General features: G+C 52.9%; 1 protein-coding gene across 1 annotated transcript in view; it reads right to left on the reverse strand.

The window, feature by feature from the left end:
- Nucleotides 1-8,802: 8,802 nt before the first annotated feature.
- Nucleotides 8,803-15,010, reverse strand: part of KAT7 (lysine acetyltransferase 7) — a 12,008-nt gene continuing 5,800 nt past the window's right edge. The window contains exons 8-15 of the mRNA XM_027905568.1: nucleotides 14,612-14,722; nucleotides 13,801-13,992; nucleotides 13,484-13,573; nucleotides 13,033-13,173; nucleotides 12,145-12,238; nucleotides 11,855-12,001; nucleotides 11,308-11,414; nucleotides 8,803-10,496 (exon numbers count right to left, since the gene is read on the reverse strand). Of these exons, the coding sequence (XP_027761369.1) occupies nucleotides 10,395-10,496; nucleotides 11,308-11,414; nucleotides 11,855-12,001; nucleotides 12,145-12,238; nucleotides 13,033-13,173; nucleotides 13,484-13,573; nucleotides 13,801-13,992; nucleotides 14,612-14,722 (984 nt within the window). The 3' untranslated portion in view covers nucleotides 8,803-10,394. The remainder of the gene's footprint in view (nucleotides 10,497-11,307; nucleotides 11,415-11,854; nucleotides 12,002-12,144; nucleotides 12,239-13,032; nucleotides 13,174-13,483; nucleotides 13,574-13,800; nucleotides 13,993-14,611; nucleotides 14,723-15,010) is intronic.

Here is a 15,010-nt window from a genome sequence, read left to right on the forward strand (position 1 = left end):
CAGGGTGAACCAGAGGACACCTCTGAGGGCTGTACCGCCAGGCACTGCTCCCTCTTCAATGCACCAGCACATTTCTGCCCCAGGAGCCACCAGGCTTGAGCTCCAGGGGGGATCTGTTGGTCAAAACTGGCTGTAAAATCCCAAAGTGCAGTTTCCATTCTCATAGGAACAACAAGTGGAGGATCAGGGCTCCGAGGCAGCTCCGAGGCCACGATGCCAAGCCCTTCCCTGTGCTGGCGATGCCCCTGCCCTGCTGGGTGTCCCTGATGTCCCTGTCCTGCTGTGTGTCCCTGCCCTGCTGGGTGTCCCTGGTGTCCCTGTCCTGCTGTGTGTCCCTGGTGTCCCTGTCCTGCTGGGTGTCCCTGATGTCCCTGCCGGGCTGTGTGTCCCTGATGTCCCTGTCCTGCTGGGTGTCCCTGATGTCCCTGTCCTGCTGTGTGTCCCTGCCGGGCTGTGTGTCCCTGATGTCCCTGTCCTGCCGGGTGTCCCTGATGTCCCTGCGGGCTGGGTGTCCCTGATGTCCCTGCCAGCTCCCGTGACCAGCCCGGCCCGGCGCTGGTGACCAGAGGCGCGGCCACAGCGAGCGCCCGTCCCCGGAGAGCCCTCCCAGGAGGAAATGCGGTTTCACAGTGGCTGCTTTTCCTTGGGATCTATTTGGAGACGCCACCCCGCCCTCCCAAGGGCTTGATGGATGACCAGGCACGAGGATAAAAGGCTTTCCTCTTAGAGCAGCCCGGCTAAATATAACCCCGGCTTTCATGTGTCTTGAGCTCTAACTGGAACCATCTGCGCGGGGAGCTCCGCTCTCCCGGCCCCAGCCCTTGTTCCACGGCAGCTCCGGAGCTCCAGAAGCAGCGAAGGTGGGAGCAGGATGAAGCTGCAGCCCCAGGTCACGATGGAGCAGAGGCCCCGGGCTCCTCCGGCCTCCCGTGGGAGCTGGGAACAACCCCGGGCACTCCCAGGGCTCTTTAGATCCCTGCTCAGAGGAAGGGGCTGGTTCAGCCTGACCGGCTGCCTGGGGAAATGCAAAGGCAGCTCAGCACCTCTTCCCTTCTTCCCTGGTCTCTGCAGGGGCTGCTCCCTCGGGAAGCAGGGAATCCACGCTGGGATGGCCAGGCTTGGAGTCTCTGGGCAAAAACTCCGGCGTGGATTTCCCCCTCCCAGAGCTCAGCTCAGCAGGAAGGGGTTTCCTGGAGGTCAGGGAGTCTGTCAGAGGAAATCTTGAGAGGAGTCTGGGAATAATGTGCATTTGTGAGCCCTGAGATGCAATGAGTGAGGAGTCCTCTCCCAAAACCTGGCTCGCTGAGGTGGAATGAGTGTCCTCAGTGCGGGGACAGGGGAAGAACCCGAGGGGGGACAGTCAGAGCAGGGTATGAGCACTCCCAGGGCTTGGAGGGGCTGGTGAGCAGTGGAAGGGAGCTCTCTTGACCTCCTGCTGCTCTTTGGGAAACGTGTCACTGTCACAGTGACATGTCCAACCCACCAAGTGCTGAACAAGCCCCCAAAGCAGCTTATATGAAAATAAAAAAAAACAGGGGACTTGCAGAGAACAAGAAAAGCAAGATTTAAAGAAAGAGAAACCGCATTTCCAGTGGAACTGGGACAACCAGCATCTCCTGAGGTGGAACTGAGCCCACCCCAACTGCCACACTCAGGCATCAACTCCAGTACCCACTTTAGTGCCAACCAGCTGAGGGTTAGACCCCAAAGGGACAACTTGAGCTCCACAGGGCACACCCACCCAGAAAGGCCCCGCAGCACTGTTTTTCCACGCCTGGCAGACCCCGTTCCCCCTCCTCCCGCTCTCCCCCCGCGCCCTCCGGAGCCACTGGGGCTCTGGCAGCCCCGTACTGGGAGAGCTGTGGTCTGTGCTGGGCCAGGGCTCCCTGCCAGCCCTGGCCAGTGGCTCCTACGCCTCCAAGCCGGGTTTAGAAGCCTCATTTTACCACTTCCCAAACCCAGCGGGTTCGGCTCCGAGCACCTTCTCCGGTTCACCCTGCGGAGGATGCGGAGCCCGGAATAGCCAAAGGAAGGGACACCTAAAAATAAACCATAATTACAGAGGGAAGGGGTGTTTGGAGTTCAGAGCTCTTGGCCCTGCTGGGGAGCAGGAGCTGAGGCCCCTCCAGGCTCGCTGTGCCCCTGGAGATGGGAAGATGGAACATTTTGGGCAAGATCCTCCATACCTTGAGCCCCGAATTCCCAAATGTGGAATCCTGTGGGAGTCAGGGGTAGGAGTAACCCCTGCTGGAGCCCTGTGGGGTGTTTGTACCAACCAGACACCCCCTGGCCTCTCCTGTCCTGCCCTGTCCTCCTTGGGATGGAGGGACCTGCCTCTCTCCCTTGCTGATGGAATGGGGGGTGAGAAGTTCCTCCCAGTCTCTGGGGGCCATGAGAGCAATCCGTGGGGTGAACCTGAGGCAGGTGGAGGCCTCTGCCCCATGTCTGTCCCCACCTGAGCCTGGCAGAGGACCAAAGGGGAGGGAAGACATTTCCCTGCCCATATGTGAGCACAGTTAGGGAAGGAAAAGCCCAGGGTCCAGGGGCTGCTCCAGAGGGAAGGGCTTTGCTGGGCCCCTCACCCCTCCAAAAACCTGCAGGGTGGAGGAGCTCAGACTTTTCAGGGCAGAGGGATGGAGCAAGGAGGGCAGAAGCAGCATCATGTGCCCACAAAAGGGATTTCCCAGTGGGATCCCAGACCCAGCCCTGCTGGTGGAAGCAAAGGTGATTCCACTGAGCTGGAGGGGGACTGGAATTTGGTGCCACCTGGGAATGGTGCCTGCAGAGATCACACACCTTGCACCAGGAACCTGGATCTGAAGATGGAAGGGCAGCCCAGAGGGCCCTGGTTCTGAGGGTCACAGGCTTGTGCAGGGCAACAGGGGCTTGATTGATTTTCAGCCTTTAAGTCTTGTTTTCTACCACTCTGCTCTAATTTAGATGTTCTCCTGCTTGCTAATTGTCCCCTGGGGTGACCCAACCTCCAAAAGCCAGGGGATGTTTTTCTCAGCACTTTGGCCCATCTCCTTCTCACAGGTGATGTTTCCAGGGAGGAAACAAGTGCCTTTTCCAGTGGATGGCCAAGAAAAACTCGTCCCGAGGCCCTTTGTCTGCACTGGCTGCAAATTCACATTCCTTCCTTCTCCCACCTTTGGGATGGAGCCCAGGAGCCACAGCAGCAACTCCTCTTATCAGCTCCAGATGAGTCTCCTGAGCTGTGACAGCAATTAATGACCTGAGCCATCAGGTTTGGAGCTGGTCTGGCCGAGAGCAGCTCCAGGGCCACCTTCCCCCCTCCTGGGCTGACTCAGAGGGAGCTGCATCACCTCCTGAATCACCGGGAAAACTTCCTGCAGGAGCTGGATCCCTGGGGAGAACTCCCAGGGAGAAACCTCCTGTCCCAGGCTGGAAAGCCAGAAATGCCCACCATTTGTATGTGCCCATGTGCAGAGAGGCCTTCTCCTGACAGGTCATGGAATCATGGAATGCTTTGGATGCAGCCATGCAGACAGGCCCTTCCCAAAGCAGAACTTCCTCCTCTCCCATCGAGGGCAGCAGCATTTTGGAGGTGGTCCCACCAACATCAGAGCAGGGCTGGGGAGTCCCTGTGTCCACTGGAATCTGGGAGGTCTGGATGAGCCTGGAGCTGTTCAGTCCTGTCACTCCAGGCCCTTGGAGCAGCAGGGAATAGCAGGGAAGCAAAGCCCAGGGAGAAGTGCCTTGCCCAAGGTGGCACATCCCACGTCCCCGATCTCCAGCCCGTGTTCAGTCCCACAGACATCCCCGCTGGATCCCGCCACGCTGGGCATTCCAGGAGCACCCTCCATCAGTGGCTGCACGGCAGGAACAAGCCAGGACAGGCACAGCCTGCCCCCTGGCACATCCTCCCCCTGCCTGGGGAGCCCTGGTTATCTGTCTGCTCCGCCAGCCTGTCTGTCCGTCTGGGGATTGCTCGGTGTCTGCCTGTCTGGCAGCCTCCCAGTCATTATTCCTGCAGGGAGGGGACAGAAACCTTTGGAAAATCCATCTCCCACCTCCCAGCACCAATGACAGGCTCTTCACGTCCCACAGCACGGCTGTGGAGCGGCACAGTGAGCTCTGAGTGTTCCTCAGGGCATTGAGATGATCAAATAATGGAAATCCCAAAGGAAATCCAGGACTTTGGGGGCTGTAACAGATCCCACGTTCACTCTGCAGGTCCTGGGGCCTGGAGCACCCTGGGGTGATGGAAGGTGTCCCTGCCCGTGCCAGGGGGTGGCACTGGATGGGCTTTGAGGTCCCTTCCAGCCCAAACCATTCCACGATTCTACCTCCCCAGAACTGGGAAAATCCTGTGTTGTTCCACACATTGCAGAGCTCCGGGGCACATCCAGATGATTTTAGTGAAAACTGCAAACCCAGAGGAGCTGCACTGGAATGGATCATCCTCCCGGTGCCTTTCTGGGGGGCAACCCCCCCCTGCTGCAGGCTGGGAGGCTGCAGGTTGTTCCAGCCCCCCCTTACAGTAAATAAAGGAAATGTGCAGCCTCTTGGGGACATCTCCGGCCCCCCGCGGGCCCGGGGTGACCCTGGCGCTGGGGGCTGTGGGGTGTGGTGGCAGGGCAGGGGTTAAGAGGGGTTAGTGCTGCCCTGCCAGAGCAGCGCTGGTGGAATCCCAGTGCCACCTACGGGCCACGTCCTGCCGGGACTGCTCCGGGATGGGGGACTGGAGCTGTCACCGGGCACTGAGGGAGAGGGACATCCCTCTGCCCAGTTTGGGGCACTGGTGTGGGATATCCCTCTGCCCAGTTTGGGGCACTGGTGTGGGATATCCCTCTACCCAGTTTGTGGTGCCTGTCCCAGCTCTGCTCCCTTCCCAGTTCATTTCTGACCCTCCTTGTTGGCAGAGCAGGAGGCACAAAGAAAGGGGGAAAAGGGTCCTTGATTTAGGATAAACCCAAAAAATTGGTGTGTTCTCAACGCCATTCTCATCCTGAATCCCAAACACGGCAGCTGAGGAGGAATGACTGTTGCCAGGAAGCAGAAGGGTTAAAAGCAGAAGCAAGATAAAGAAACTAAAGAAATGTAGAGGAAAATGACATTATTAGTCTATTTTTTTTTTTTAGTAAAGCACTTGAAGGAACAAAAATTGTTGGTTATGTCTCAGCTTCTCCACCTCAGGTGACTCCAGCAGGTCCCACTAAGTCGTCACTGGCCAACACTGGAGTAGGAGCCAGTTTTCTCCACTGTTTGCCTAAAGAATAGCCACTATTTTTGCCTGAAGAAGAGCCAGGATTGTCTGGCTCTTCGTGCATTTGAGCCACTGATTTGAGCAGCAGGGACTAAACAAAGAGATGGAAACCTCTTTCCAAACTGAACTGCATTGCTGAAATCACCTGAGTCAAAACTGAACAAATAGCTAAAAATAAAGGCTCTGAAATAAAATCTGCAGGATCTGATCCCATCCCTGGCAGTGTCCAAGGCCAGGCTGGAGCAGCCTGGGCTGGTGGAAGGTGTCCCTGCCCGTGGCAGGGGTGGCACTGGGTGGGCTTTGAGGTCCCTTCCCACCCAGCCCATTCCATGAGGATTCCCTGATCCTCCCCCAACACCCTCTGAAGCTGGGGATGGTTAAACCTCCCCTGACAGCCCAGGAATGGGCACTCTCACTGTGCCCTCCCCACAACCCCAATATCCCCGAACACAAACCCCCCTTTTTGCCCAGAAAATACAGAGAAATGGACAAAACAAAAGTCCAAGGGAGCTCCCAGGAGTTCCCTGCCTTTGCCCTGGGAAAGCAGCTCCCTCTGCTGCCCTCCCAGCATTCCAGGCCTTGCTGGAGAACATCCTGGAGCTTTTCCTCTCTGACATCTCACCGGGGCTTTCCAGGGAGTTCTGCGGTTGCTCGGATTCCATGGCTGAGTGGGATGAATTATCAAATTGATCTCGGAAAAAAACAGTTCAGGAAGTTTTAAAACCCTTTTAATCAGCTGGGTTTGGTTCCAGAACACAAGGCAGTGGAGTTCCTGGGCTGGCAATGGGATGCACCAATAAATACATCCCTCACTGGGGGCTGGGAAACAAGATTTTGGGATTCTTAAATGTGATTTGAATCCAACTGATCTGTAAAAGTGGTTTCTCACAGCCCCAGCACGCAAGAGTTTGCTTTTTAGTAGAAAACTTGAAAAGAATCAAGTGTCTTGTGAGCTCTACAGGGGATCTTAAACTGCAAAATTAAAGGAAAAGAACCTTTCTTCTTCTTTGTTGGAATGACAGAGATCATTGTCTGCCTGGGGTTGAATCAGGCAAATTAACAAGACACAGAAATGAGGAAAAGAAATAGATATTTAGGACCTGAAGTGTTTAGGGCCTGGGTATGACATTGTATGGGTGGCAGAGCCCAGAATGAGCTGATCAAAGACTTCCTGGAGGTTAACAAAGCAGCACTTTTCCAACAGGAAATATTTACTCTGATTTCCAGTGATTTAACACACTTTGTGCCCGTGTCACAGGGCAGTGGCAACGCCAGGCTCCTCCCAAACCTGTGACTCCACGTGATCCAGAACACTGAGACTGTCCTTGTCTGTCTGAGGTTTGTCCTTGGAAAGTGGAGGGAAAGGATCAGTTTTGACCTCAATTCTGCCTTTTTTCTAGAAAAGACACCTCTTTTTGACCTATCTGACAAAAATAACTCCCAGAAATTGGTCAGCCAGGTCAGAATTTATTGCCACATTTATTACAAGCCACATCCCTGCCTGTCTCTGGAATCCCAGCAAAGCCATTCCCTAAACCAGCAGCTCCAAGGGCTTTAAACCAGTCAGGGGAGGAACAGCCCTGGCCGATACTAAACTGAGTCACTGCATTTTGTTGTTGTTCCCCCTCTGACTTCTGGTTTTCTCTCACAAGGACCGGTCTGTCCAAGCGAGATTCCTCAGGAACTATGGGTTGAGGGTGCCCAATTCCAGCACTGAGGAATAAACAGGATGGCTGGAGCAGCAAGTGATTTATCTCTCTGGAAGAGGAGTCTGCAAGGAACACTCCCCGTGGGATGGGAAGCAAACAAGGATCTTGCCGTTGGCTCGCGAGGAACACGCTGAAGTTGCCAAAAGCCGTGGTTTGCTGACATCCTGCTGCTTCCCAGCTGCTCCAGGGGGTCAGGCTGCATCTCCAGAGGTGGGACAAGCAGGGCTGCAGCTTCCTGTTCCCAGTTCCCTGCCCAAGCAGGGTCAGAGAGGGGAAAGGATGTCCCAGGAGTGTGTTAAGTGAAGGAATGTGGGAAGAGCAGAGGGTGGGCAGGCCCTGGCACAGGGTGCCCAGAGCAGCTGTGGCTGCCCCATCCCTGGAAGTGTCCCAGGCCAGGTTGGACAGGGCTTGGAGCACCCTGGGATAGTGGAAGGTGTCCCTGGATGGGCTTTAAAAGGTCCCTCCCAACCCATCCTGTGTTTGTGAGTGCAAAATGGGCCCAAATCCAGGAGTATTCCACCCCTGTCCAGCCCAGGCTTTAATGGTGACGTTGGGAGAGGATGTCAGGTCCAGTTTAGCAGCTCTGGGAGTTCGAAATCTATTGCAGAAAACTCAGAGGAGCCTCTGAGATCCACTGGTTTCCTGGGGATGTTTTCTTTTCCTCTTGTTGTGTCCCTTTTTGCTGTGAGCCAGACCCAGGTCTGGGTGTTTTCTGTGCGTGTGGGCCCAGGGGAGGGGACAAAAAGCAGAGTTAATTACAGGGGATGCTCCCAAAAATAGAGCTGCTTCTGCCCTGGCCTGTGAGCTGGTGCTAGAGGTTGGTGTTCCAGCTCTTTCCATGGGTTTGGAACACCAGGAGGGCGGAGTTACTGGCAGAGGGACTGTCTTAGAGGAGTTTAAACTGAGCTCAGAGTCACCCAGGCATCACAATAGCAACAACTGAAGTAATTGGGCATATTTAGCTTCCTTTCCTTCCTGCTTCCCTCTTTCCCTCTCCTGTTCTTTATAGGGATAGCAACCACCTATTCCTTCCACAACACCACCACATCCTGCCCCAAACGATTCCACCAAAGAGGAGGAGCCAGAGCTGTCAGTGCCCAGCTGGGAGAAGGAGCAGCACCCACAGAGCAGCTCCTGGAGGTGCAGGGAGATCTCAGGGAAGAAGCAGCAGGATCAAGTTTGTACCAGTGTGGGAAAAACCTTATTGTGCCAACAACGGCTTCAAGTTGTGCCAGGGAGGTTTAGGTTGGATATGAGGGGGAAATTCTACATGGAAGGGGTGGTAAAGCTTTGGAACAGGGGTGGAATCCACACAGACAATGAGTGGATGTGGCACCTGGGAACATGGGCAAGGGGTGAACACGGTGGGGGTTTGATGGTGGGACTTGGGAATCTTAAAGGTCTTTTCCAACCCCAATAACTCCACAATTTTATGATTCCAACATTGCAGGAGTTTGGAAGAAAAAGAATGTGAGGAGAGACCTTGTGCTTTGCCAAATGAAATGATCCAGGGACAGGAGGGAAAGATGGAGAGGGAAGTTCTGGCCAGGGAAGGCAAGGCTGAAAACCTTATCTTTTAGGATAATTTCTTCCCTCTTCAGTGACCTTCAGGTTGATGGATAGTATCCCAAATATTTAAGTTCCCAGTATCTGGCAACTTCCAGATATTCCTCATGGTTTCCTCCTGTGCACAAGGAGCTGCAGAGCAATCAAAAATTGAGGATATTTAGGAAACATTCAGCCTTGAGGCAGCTGCAGCCCCAGCCCTTAAAGCACCAGGCACAGGGATGGGTCAAAATCAGCCCCTTGGGCTTCCGAATCTGCTTCAGCTCAGCGGGAAAATCATCAAGCCAAGGCCCAGCCCGGAGCAGAGAACATGCTTTATTGAGAAGTAGGTACAGGAACAGCACATTCTACCACATCATGGGAACAGGGAATAGCTGCTGCAGGAGGATGGCCCTCTTCCCTGCTCCCCAAGGGCTCTAATTCCTGGGATATTCCATGAGTATCTGTGGTTAGTTACGATACAGGAGCAGAGGGCACAGACAGCAAGGTTCAGTAATGCCCACAAGGTCCACACCAGGGACTGATCAGGAAGATTCTTTTCCTTTCTTTTTTTTTTTTTTTTTTTTTTCAATTTTCCAGGACAGACAACCAACAGAGGAGCAAGAGAGAACTCTTCCAGGCCAGGATGGGGCAGTGGTTAACAGGGAATGGCTCCCACCTGCCAGGACACTGCGAGTGCTTCATTTCAGAGCCTGTTCTGTGGGGAAGCACTGGAAGGGTTCCATGAAATCAGCACTGGGATGGTCCCAGCCCCTACCCGAGCTTGTCCCCTCTATAGTCACACTGGAGCCATACAGGTGGCACAAGGACAGTGGTTATACTGGGAAGCCATTGCAGGAGAGTTTCTTCTGGTGGTGCTGGTGGGAGAGAGGAAGTCAAAACTCATTATTTTTTTCTGTTTGTTTTACAAAGAGAAACAAGGATGCACTGCCAGAGGGTGATCCATCCCACAGCTCCCTGGAGCACGGCCTGGGCAACCCAACAACTCCTGGAGTTTCTGTGGCTGTTTGGACAAGGCCAGTGAAAATCTGTCCAAAGTGTTTGTTTTTTCAGTCTAGAGGGGGAAAAAAATAACCCTCTCCAATACCAAGAGACCCACAGTTCAAGGAAGATTGCTCTGGGAAATGTGTCTCCAGTTAAATACATTCCGTGTAGAGGGACTCACTAACTCCAAGAGATAAAGCAGGAAGAACAGGAATTACAATAAAGGGGTCTCTCCAGCAGATGTGGGAGCTCCAGGAGGAACAGGAACATCTTGGAGCACGGTGTTCTCACACCCTCAGCCTTGTCTCTGGCTTACTCAGGTACAGGAGATGCCAGTTCTGCCTGTACATCATTAACTACGAAAAGACCTATGGAAAACTGCTGGAAGAGGTGGCATATTATCCCACCAAAACTATGCCAGGCCTGGAATGGAGCAGGGCTGGTTCAAACCCTGCAGTCTGTAACTGCAGCTGGCTGGAAAACCAGCCCTTCCCCAAGGACCAGACCTTGTCCAAAGGCCACAGCCGTCACTCCAGTGCTGAGAACTCCAGGAACCTGAGGGAAGAAACAACTGGACTCTAGGACACGACACAAGCTCACTGGAGCAGGAAGATGAGGGTGAGACCAGTGGCTGGACAGGTACAGTACCAGTATCAGAACTCCTCGGCCAGCGCTGCTGTGGGTCCGATACAGATCCAATCCTTGCAACCTCATTGAGGCCGAGACATTAAAGTTCCTCAGAACTGTGGGAGCACAAAGATCCAGGCCAGGCCAGTACCAAGGGGAGCTGATCTTTTCGTTTTTGGGGGGTACTGTACCAGCCAATCACAACAGCAATGGATACAACAGAGATCCCGGGGGAATTCCTACTGCTGGGGGTCGCTGGCTCCAGGAGAGATGGACACTTAGGTTCCCTTGGGAGGGGTCCATTTCAAACAGCTGGGGTCCATGATCTTATTGCTGTTGGATCTTTTGGCCTCTTTGGCTATCCATTCATCAATCAGGTCCTGAGGGGGACAGCAGGAGAGGGCAGTTAAAACACGTGGTCCAAGTGCAGAATCATCCGTGGTACAACGTCACAAACCCAGATCTGAAGGTGACTCACCCACCAACTGCTCAAAATAACACCAAAATAACAGCATCTCCCCCACAGAGCTTTCCAGAAGCCCTTCAACCCCACTGACAAAGATCCAAGGTGAAGTCCCAGGGAGAGGGAAACATCAGGCAAATTTAGGGACTTATAAACCACTAGTGAGGGCACAAACAGGACTCATGCAGGATTCCATTCATTCCATTCACTTGTACGTCAGGGGAGGGTTAGACTGGATTTTGGGAAAAGGTTCTTCCCCCAGAGGGTGGTTGGACACTGAACAGGCTCCCCAAGGCTGCCAGAGCTGCAGGAGTGTTTGGACAATGCTCTGAGGGACAGGGAGGGATTTTGGGGTGTCCTGGACAGGACCAGGAGTTGAACTGGATGATCCTGGTGGATCCCTCCCAGCTCAGGATATTCCATGTCATCCATTTGCCCAATGAAGGGCAGCCATGGTGAGGACCATGATGGGAATGCTGATCCATTGCTCTCACAAAAAGCCACTTACAATGAGCAATGTTATCCCACACACCAAAGGCAGGTCAGTAGAGTTTATTTCTGCACTGCTGAACAATCAGGTTGGACACCTAAGTCCTACTTTATCTGGAAATCCCAGTTCTCTCCCCAATGAGAAGGCTGGAAAAAACCCAGCAAAGGAAACCCTGATTTCAGCAAGCTCATAATTAACAGCTAAATAAAAACACAGGGATAACCCTCCCCAATCTTACCTGTCTTTTCAGGACCAGGTGCTTTCCCTTCCAGTACTTGAGCATCTGAAGAGCCTGCAGGGTGCTCACGATGTCCACGGGGTTCACTGCAGTCTCCTGGCTGATCTCTGCAAAACACCAGCAGTTCTGTTAAAAAAATTCCTCCACAATGCCCCCAGACTGCTGGTTTTGAACCAGGAGTTTTATGTAACTCCTCTGGAAACGGGACAGAAAATTCCTTGCATGTATTGAGGGGGTACATCCAGCACTGCAGTGGTTTAGTGACATAAATCTCAGGATTCACATTAATAAGGTGCAATCCTCTGAAAGATGTAGTTCTGCTTTTTCAGGACCACCCTGATAACCCTATGAAATGCCACACACTCCCAGGTGCCACCAACTGACTATTAAGGGTCCAAATATCCTCAATATTCCCCACTCCAGGAATGTGCTGCCCCACAAACACCCACCCGGGTGAGCCAAGCGGGACTCGCCTCGTGGCTGAGGAAGGCGAGTGGGATGCACAATGGACCAATCCACTCCAGGCTTATTTAGCTCCAAAAATCACCTTTGATGGAGATCTCCTTCCCTTGGAAGTTGTGCAGGTAACGAAGCAGAACCTCCTTCCAGTAGCTGCGGTAGCTGATGAGTCCCAAGTCAGACAGAGGACGCTCAGGAGAGCCGACCTTTTCTTCCACTTTGGAAAGCAAATAACCTGAAAAGATTAAAAAAACCCCCAAAACTATTTAAACTGCTCAAACAACAAAAACTGCTCAACCTCCACCAGATCTGTGAGATTTGCTGGTGAAACCACCACGTTGGGGAGGTTTTTCCCTCGGAATTTCTCTCCCAACTTACTGAAGTCGATGAGCATTTTGCCATAGCCTTGCCTCATGTACTGAGGCATTGTCAGGATGCAGGAAACGTTGTAGTTGAGGAAGGAATTCTTCTCCTAAAAAACAAGGAGCAGGAGGATGAACAGGTCTAGATGTGTGCAAACAGTGAGGATCTCATAATCCCAATGAGCTCAAGCAACTGATCCAACACCAGGGGAAAGCAGGGACAGCAGAAGAACCTGCCTGACAACCAGGAACGTGATCACCTTCTGCCACTGGCCTGGCTCAGCTGTCTGACTTTACCAGCCATTAAACTGGGTGTTTGGTGCAGTTTTCAGCCTGGGATGGCTGCTCATGGAATCATGGAATGGGCTGGGTGGGAAGGGACCTCAAAGCCCGCCCAGTGCCACCCCCTGCCACGGGAAGGGACACCTTCCACCAGCCCAGGCTGCTCCAACCTGGCCTTGGACACTTCCAGGGATGGAATCAGATCATGCAGATTTTATTTCAGAGCATTTATTTTTATCTATTTGTTGAGTTCTGACTCAGGTGATTTCAGCAATACAGTTTAATTTGGAAAGAGGTTTCCATCTCTTTGTTCAATCGCTGCTGTACATCAGTAGCTCAAATACATGAAGAGCCAGACAATCCTAACTATTCTGCTTCCTGGCAACAGTCATTCCTTGGAGCTGATTTGGGTTTTTTGCAAGGAATGGGAAAAGATGGGGCAGCAAAGCACCTGCAATCCCTGCAGCAAACAGCACAATTCCTGCAGCTCAGCTTGGAAACTTTATCTGTTCCCAAAAGCAGCAAACCCTGAGACTGCAAAAACTCAGGGAGGCTGGTAATTGGTGTCCTAAATCTCACTTTAGTGAGGTGGGTAATGAATGTGGGGGTATTTTCCACTCACCTTGGAGAAATATCCTATCAGGTGACAGCCTGTGTTGTCAGCTTCTGTCATGACATAGAAGAGGAAGGGTTCCACATCATAATACAGTGTTTTGTGGTCCAGGAAGAGTTTTGCCAGCAGACACAGGTTTTGACAGTAGATCTAGAGGCAAGAGAACAGGATACGTGTGTAGGAACAACGTTCTGAGGCCAAGCACAGAAATCTCCCCACTAACTATCAGAAAGGGATTTTGACCCCCATCTCCAAGCAGGTGGAACTGCTGGAGCACACCAGGGCTGAGGAATAACCACAGTGAAAATGCAGCAAAGCTCCTGAAAGAACAGACAGACCAGACTCCTTCCTGCAGTGAGGGGGGCAGAGGGCCACGTGCACCCTGGTTCTCTGCAGGAAAGGCAGTGCCTGGTGTATTTGAAAGCTGGTCTCCACACTCCTGATGGTCCCAGTCCCTTACTTTGTTCTTCTTCCCATCCACTTCAAACACGGAGATGGAGCCTTTGCGGTAGATTTCATCCCCCGGCGGATGTTTCCAAACACATTTTGCCTGTGCCAGGGAAGCAAAATCGGGGTGTCACTACTGCTTGAAGGACAAAATTAGGGTGTTACTCCTGTCTGAAGGACAGAAACAGCTACAGCATGTGCTGATAGACCAGGAAACCCGCAGCTTTCTCACCTCCCACAGCAACTGAGCTACACCAGCGATGGTTTAAATCGCTTACAAGCTAAACTCAGATTTGGAACTCAAGGCAGGAGCTGTGGCCTGGCCCTTACCATGTGCCTGCGTAGGATTGTCTGGCTCTTCATGTATTTGAGGCAGAACTCACACATGTAGAGGCGCCCCAGGCGAGCGTACTCCTCGGGGTAGGGGGAGTGGTACCACGTGTCCAGCTCGTAACGACCAAAAGCAATGGTTTTGATCATGTTGCTGCCCTCGGTGATCTGGCCCTGCAGCCTCAGCTTCTCCTGGGAAGGGGAAAAAAAATAAAAATAAATTAAAAGGAGGTGCAGAAGAAAAGGGACCCGTTTTCCTTAAGAAAATAATTTAATTCAAGTCTTCTGAGTTCATGTCTCGGAGCGAATGTCTTGTCATGGATGCTAAATCCTTGCCGTGGATGTGAATCCTGACCCACAGGGATAGGACACAGCCTAATGCTCTGCCTCAGATACACACCTGGAAAGGGAAAGGATCAAAGCACCTTTTGGTTCCTGTCTGGAGGTGGAATAAGGCTCTGGGAAGCACCTCAGGAGCTTCAGCAACACAAGGTTTTAAGCTCCATTTCGGTCACCGGCCACTGCCAAGGTGGCTTTTGTTGTCACCACCCCTCGGCCACCCTTCCAGCAGGTGAAGATGCCCTGAAGATTCTTCACTGACAACACCTATGAAATGGCACTGCAGTGCTCAGCTCCAGCTGTGCTTCCAGCGGGAAGTGCCTCAAACGCTCTCCCTGGAGCAGCTGTGCTGACTGGCAGCTGCTCTACAAACTCGGATTTCTCTGCACAAGTACCACAGGCCCCAGAAACTTCCATATTCCCACCAGATGTGAGGTGCACTGTCACACATTTGCAGTGAGCTCAGTCTCACCAGGTCCTCGGATGCCCGAGCCTGCGCCCTCCGGAACAGCTCCAGGTCGTACTCACTGGTCAGGTTTTCCAGGAGAGGTTCCCTGGTGTTGCCATAGGTCTGTCTGTGCTCCTGGAACAACCAAACAACAGTTCTGCTGCCAGGCTGTAACCAAGCTGCGGGATCTTGCAGCTTTTTTGGCAGGGAATGCTGCAGGATGACTGAGAAAGCCAAATTCCTGCTCAGTGGTTTCGTTCCAGACCAGAGGGAATGAGGGAATATTCCAAGTCAGTGCTTTTACCATGTATTTTTCCTTTTGCTCCTTGCTCAGTCCTGAGTTCCTCTTCTTCCTGAGCTCAGCCACTTTCTCTTTGTATCGCAGCTGCCTCTCTGTGGGGGCCTGAAAAGCCAGGAGAGGGA

The sequence above is a fragment of the Empidonax traillii genome, unplaced genomic scaffold (assembly GCF_003031625.1).
Source record: "Empidonax traillii isolate 1590-97213 ecotype Southwest subspecies unplaced genomic scaffold, ASM303162v1 scaffold1167:size305969, whole genome shotgun sequence".
Classification (NCBI taxonomy): domain Eukaryota; kingdom Metazoa; phylum Chordata; class Aves; order Passeriformes; family Tyrannidae; genus Empidonax; species Empidonax traillii.